This window comes from Salvelinus namaycush, chromosome 8 (genome assembly GCF_016432855.1).
Source record: "Salvelinus namaycush isolate Seneca chromosome 8, SaNama_1.0, whole genome shotgun sequence".
Lineage (NCBI taxonomy): Eukaryota > Metazoa > Chordata > Actinopteri > Salmoniformes > Salmonidae > Salvelinus > Salvelinus namaycush.
In genome coordinates this window covers 65,210,092-65,216,546 of record NC_052314.1, presented here as the reverse complement: position 1 = coordinate 65,216,546, position 6,455 = coordinate 65,210,092, and the positions used below count along the sequence as shown (strand labels likewise).

Below are 6,455 nucleotides of genomic sequence, written 5' to 3'. Positions count from 1 at the left end.
GGACACAGAGAAAGGAGAAGCCAGGACACAGAGAAAGGAGAAACATGGACACAGAGAAAGGTGAAGCCAGGACACAGAGAAAGGAGAAACATGGACACAGAGAAAGGAGAAGCCAGGACACAGAGAAAGGAGAAACATGGACACAGAGAAAGGAGAAGCCAGGACACAGAGAAAGGAGAAGCATGGACACAGAGAAAGGAGAAACATGGACACAGAGAAAGGAGAAGCCAGGACACAGAGAAAGGAGAAGCATGGACACAGAGAAAGGTGAAGCCAGGACACAGAGAAAGGAGAAGCATGGGCACAGAGAAAGGAGAAGCATGGACACGTGAGGCTGAAAACGATCCCCGCGGGGCGTAGAGTTCATTTAGAGACTGCTTGGCTAGCTGTGAGCTGCGAGCTTCAGTATTTCTCATGCGGTCTGTCTCTAGCACCAACGTTGTGAGATGATGTGGGAGGGAGAGGTGTCACAGTATCATACAATCATCAGCTGTGGGGAAATAGCAGAGTGGAGCTACAAGGTAAAGAGAGATATTTCTGTTGTTATTGCTCTCTCTCCCCCTTTCTTTCTCCTCCTCCCTTTTGTCATCTTCCACTTCGGTGAACTTATAATTGCCGGTACGCCCTCTACCCCGTCTCCCGACTCGGTGTGCCCGGGTTCTGCTCTCCCACACTCTTCCCTGTGTGTGTGTGTGTGTGTGTGTGTGTGTGTGTGTGTGTGTGTGTGTGTGTGTGTGTGTGTGTGTGTGTGTGTGTGTGTGTGTGTGTGTGTGTGAATCTGTGAGTGTGTGTGTGTGTGTGTGTGTGTGTGTGTGTGTGTGTGTGTGTGTGAATCTGTGAGTGTGTGTGAATCTGTGAGTGTGTGTGTGTGTGTGTGTGTGTGTGTGTGTGTGTGTGTGTGTGTGTGTGTGTGTGTGTGTGTGTGTGTGTGTGTGTGTGTGTGTGTGTGTGTGTGTGTGTGTGTGTGTGTGTGTGGGTGCCTGAGTGAACGTCTAGGCCACAATAGAGGAACAAACATCTGTTCCCTCAACTTCAACAAAGAGAGAGAGAGAGATGGGCTTCCCTATTACCTCCCTCCGACTCCCTCTCTTTCTATTCCTCCTTCCATCTCTCTCTCCCACGTCCCACGTCCCGAGTCTCTGACACCGCCAGCCCCTACAGATCTGGCCTATTGACAAAACTAAAGACAAGACTAAAGAAATGAACAGGAGACAGTGTGGCTGAGGGGGGGGGGGGGGGGGGGGCTACCGGAGGCGGATTCTCAGAGACTCTGCTGTTTAAGCCTTGAAATATCACATTCTCTCTGCTTTCCCTTACGCTCTGGATCTGTCACAAAGGGCACCCTATTCCCTATGTAGTGCACTACTTTTGACTAAAACTAGCGCAGTATGTAGGGAATAGGGTGCCCTTTCTCTCTCGCTCCCTCTGCTTATCCCACCCAATGTCCGTCCCCACACGGCAGCTGCGTGCGTTAGATTCGGGGAGTACGGGGGAAGAATGTCTCTCGCAAGAGAGGCCAAGGCTCTGTGAGGTACATCTGTCGTAGGTCATCACACTTTCACCCCATTCTGTCTGACAGGAAAGCGGAGGGTTAAAGTCAGGGACCCAGTCAGGCCCTAGGAATATGGAACTGATTGTAATGCATTCTTAATTCTCATTCTATGACGGAATGGAACCAAGCTGTGAGCTCTAAGCTCCACGAAGCAGTCTATTAGTTGAACCACATGCAAAACGAACTGAATTTAATACAGCCGTGCAGTAACGTGAAGTAAAAAACTGAAAATACTGACAACTGAGCCTAAGATGTTAAAAAAGCCTATGTAGGAGTAAGAATTCTGAATGGACTTTTGTCTGTCACAATATATCCATTCTGGACAGACCGAGACGCAGAGACACTCACTGGACATCAGAGGAGGTTTGCGGCACATTAATTGGGGAGAACGGGCTGGTGGTAATGGCTGGAGCAGAATACGTGGAATGATATCAAATACATCAAACACATGGTTTCCCATCTATCTCTTAAGACCATCCAGTTTTGATTTCTATTTGCCATATACTTTAAACTGTGCTGTTTAACAAAAGTTCTGCACCTATATACATCCACGTGCCTTCTTACACCAAAACCTGTCGCGTAACATGACATCAGCATCCCCACAACAACAACAGCCATTCCCACCTCTCAGCTCTCGTCTTCTTACCTGTGTCTTGCCTGAACTGGTGCATCGACTGCAGGTCTAGGATGTAGGGCGAGAGGCGGTTGTCGACTTGGCCTAGCACGACGCTCCCACCACGGGGATCGCTTCGTATCACCGCCTCGATGTGGTGGGAGATGGCCGGGCTGTAGGGCCGCCACCGCCCGTGTTCGTTGAGCCATTCCCACACGACCACAGCGGACGCATGGAGCATGGTGGCCCTGGAAAGAGAAGTGAGAAAATACTCCTCTGTTAGCAACCATGGTTTAATAACGACGGCGCGACGTTGTGTTTACATCCGGAACCAGGCTAGACTTTATTCATTTTGATTTGGCTACAACGTAGCCTATCGCTGTTTATTGAAACGAGGATCGATGTCTCATCACTGATTCCAACATCACTTGGCTCAATCTAGCCGACATGAAGTCCCGTAGTTTATAAGTTATATGGGCTTGTAGCTAGGTTATACCTACACACAAATACAGGTCTCCCTAAATGAACAAGTAGGGATCTTACATTTAGTCAGCCGGCGGCGTGCTAATGTGAAGAAGCGCAGCATCTGGGCACAAATATCCGTGTCACTTTCATGGTCGAACACGGAGAAATCTTATTTTATACCCGGTTGTTATGCCTCCTTCATTACACCGTGGACAGGCAAAGAAACGGAGAGAGTGCTCTTGTTATTCTCGTTGAAAGTCTAGATTTTCAGTCACGTTCTAGCATAAAGAAACAAAATGTGTCCGACTGAATCTTTTAAATCCCTTTGACACAGTCACTGTTGCGCAAGTGGCGAGACCAAGCTACACTTCTGGAGTGACGAGGGAAAGGAGCTCGGTTCCAGTCGTTGGGGCGTAGTGTGTTGAACTGTTCCAAAGTGACATCCAACACCACACTCGTAATAGACCTACCTACCAATACTCGTGACTCCCTTATCGAGCTTCCACAAATCTTTGAAACCGGCTGGACAGGTATATGCTACGCAGAGAGAACGGATTGGGTGTACAATTTCATTCAGTACACTTTTTTGGGATGAAGCCTGGCACAACATGTTTGTGGGCGATTACTCAGCTCTTTGTGATCATTGGCTAATCATCGCGTCGTTTTCCCTAGAAACAGTACAGTCGGCCTATTGAACATGTGTATTACATATCATTACTGTAACTGCATCTTCCCTCGGGTGGGAGATGGGCTACATTAGGCTACAAGTAAACCAATTGTGTCAATTGAATTGGCGCCCGTCAATTACTGTACACAACTACCTAGGCTAAGCACAAGAAATAAACCATTCAATAAGACAACTTTCCGGTATCTATATACGTTTTTATAGCCTCTCTATTGACTTGTCCAAGTTCAGAGAAAGGCAACTTGTTATGATAGAAGTGATTATGATCTATTGTGATCATGGAACATTTGGAACGCATTTTTACGCACGGACTAGTCCCTTTTTATAAACACAATCAAAACGCAAACAACAAATGCAGCATTTTATTGGTATTTGAAAAATGACATCAATTGGCCTATTCACTAGTTACTTACGTTCGTTGCGTTGGAGGCTTGGTTTTAGAAAGGGGTTCAAACCCAAGACTAACTATCCGTCCGTCTTCCACGCGCATGTTTCTCATTTACAATCCTCAAGTGGCTTTAGTGATGCAAAAAAAATATGCCTTTTCATAAATCCATAAAATACAAATCAATTAAATTCCTGCGCGTATTTATCGGATATCGAATACGAGTTCCATGGTGGAATTGATTCAGTACTCCAAAACGAATATTGGACATATTTTACGTCCTCTGGCTAACCATACGTATCCGTCTCTGTATCCTTAAACTGACTATGTCCCATTCCGGAGTCTGGTACCCCCGTTCTATTTCTATACCACGCCCAAAGCCATAGGAGGCTGTCTATAGCAAGCAAGTCACGTGCATTGAATTCCCAAAGTAGGAGTACGCCTATCCCAAATTGTAAATGCATAGGCAAACATAAAATAGCAATGTGTATAGTGTTGCTTTACAGGCTATGCCAACTACAGCTTTATTTATTTGTGTGCACATTCTGTGTTAGTTGCAGTGTTGTTTTACCTGTATATAGCCTCGTTATTGTTGTTTTATTGTGTTTAATGTTTTACTTAATATTATTTAGTAAATCTGTTCTTAACTCTATTTTCTTAACTCCATTGTTGGTTCAGCGCTTGTAAGTCAGCATTTCACGGTAACCTGTTGTATTCGGCGTATGTGACAAATACAATTTGATTTGATAGTGCAGTGGTTATAGACAATGGCTGGAGAAGATAGACTGGGTGGTTATAGCCAAGTTTTCCCATTGAAAGACTGCCGTGCAAAAGCACGAGTAAAGTAGTAAATGCTGGTCTGGACTGTGAATATATATGTAGTTAATACTTAAGCAATAAGGCCCGAGGGGGTGTGGTATATGGCCAAAATACCATGGCTTAGGGCTGTTATTAAACTTGACGCAACGCGGAGTGCCTGGATACTGCCCCTCGCCGTGGTATATTGGCCATATAGCACAAACCCCTAAGGTGCCATATTGCTATTATAAACTGGTTACTAAAGTATTTAGAGCAGTAAAAATACATGTTTATAAGGTCTGTTATAAACTGGGTGGTTCGAGCCCTGAATGCTGATTGGCTGACAGCCGTGGTATATCAGACTAATTACGTTGTTAACCAGTTTATAATAAGGCACCTCTGGGGTTTGTGGTATATGGCCAATATACCACGGCTAAGGGCTGTACCACGGATAAGGGCTGTATGAAGGCACTCCGCGTTGCGTTGTACAGGGGACAGCGGATATTGGCCATATACCACACCCCCTCGTGCGTTATTGCTTAATTATCCACTTGACCGCAACAAATGACAGGCTACAATCAACTTCTGAACGGCTTGTTGACAAATGCAGTTCTTTGACGCCATCTAGTGGTTGAAGTTGAACACACATTGCAAGTCAGAATGCAGGATATTGTTGTTGTCTTTATAGTGTGGATTTAAAATACTGACATAGAGATGTCTTTACAATACAATCAAATCGATAAATGTAGGCCTTTGCAAGCAACCATATATGTTTTCAGAACGTGTATGGGGCTCTAATGAAAAACTATCCAGGTCACAGTCAAAAAGCGATTGCGTTTCAGCCTCAACAGAACAGGGCTCCATAGCTCAGGGGTTAGAGCACTGGTCTTGTAAACCAGGGGTCGCGAGTTCAAATCTCGCTGGGGCCTGTAAAGTTTTTTCCTTTTTTCCCCTTCATCTGTTCAACACACGTCGTTCATTCTCGTCCTAAACATGGACAGGATTAAAAAAACTGCCACTATGCGTTAGTCTCAGTTTTTTTGGCTCACGTTAATGACGTTAATAAATTACGTATGTTGATCAGAGGAAAACAATGAATTGCCAACAAATGAAGATTAAAGGAACAACACAGAGGCTGACAATAGCTTTTCCGTGCATATTAACACTTACAAATGGCCAACAGTGTATCTTTACACCGGTACTAGGTTAGCTGACCACAGAATTAAATGGAACACTCTAGCGAGCTATGATGTAACTACAGTAGATAGCTAAGTTAACGTTAGTATAACCAAAGATACGATAACAGTGTTCACAGTGTTCCTGTGTTCACCCACAGTGTTCACCCTGTTCACCTGTGGGTAAAACCAAAGCTAGTAACCTCTATTCATCTGTGGTATAAACGTTACGATGCTGCCTGCAATACAGTTACAGTAACGTTAGCGATGTGGTTGAAAAGTGCCCCCTAGCTCTTGAGCTGAGAAACACAGAAATAATGCAGTCATCGGCAACAGTAGCGAATGGCTCGCTTTCCTAACAAGTTGAAACGTGATCTACTTAACGACTTTTTAAAATCAAACTATTTCCCCTTTCCCTGCCAGTCAGAGCCCGGATAGCTCAGTCGGTAGAGCATCAGACTTTTAATCTGAGGGTCCAGGGTTCAAGTCCCTGTTCGGGCGGTATTTTTTTACATCTTTTTTTTAACCGCTCTCGGGTGCAAGCGCCTTCTTCCTCATCTGCCTAGACAGAACGAACGTTAACGAATATTATTATCAGCCTCGATAGCATCTGTGACTGAGGTTAGTTGGAATCAGAGGCATTGTCAGTCCCTATCCCCAGGAGTTTCTCTTTTTTAAGACAACACTTCTCGAGGAAAGCCACAACAGCACGGGCTATAGATTTGGCATCTCTTCCCTCCAACCTAACAAGCCCCAGAAATGTTGATACAATTGTCTGCTTG

At 45.0% G+C, this 6,455-nt stretch overlaps 1 protein-coding gene and 2 non-coding genes across 3 annotated transcripts; 2 read left to right on the top strand and 1 right to left on the bottom strand.

The window, feature by feature from the left end:
- Nucleotides 1-467: 467 nt before the first annotated feature.
- On the bottom strand, nt 468-3,986 carry LOC120052247 (E3 ubiquitin-protein ligase DTX4-like). Its single transcript, XM_038999067.1, has 3 exons — nt 3,729-3,986; nt 2,199-2,413; nt 468-490 (listed from the first exon to the last, which is right to left on the bottom strand). Exons 1-3 carry the CDS (start codon nt 3,812-3,814, stop codon nt 468-470), a joined length of 324 nt encoding a protein of 107 aa, XP_038854995.1. The 5' UTR covers nt 3,815-3,986.
- A 1,368-nt stretch (nt 3,987-5,354) lies between these two features.
- trnat-ugu lies at nt 5,355-5,427 on the top strand. Its single transcript has one exon. It is a non-coding gene; the product is annotated as a tRNA-Thr (tRNA).
- A 674-nt stretch (nt 5,428-6,101) lies between these two features.
- Nucleotides 6,102-6,174, top strand: trnak-uuu. The gene has a single exon. It is a non-coding gene; the product is annotated as a tRNA-Lys (tRNA).
- The last annotated feature ends 281 nt before the right edge of the window (nt 6,175-6,455 follow it).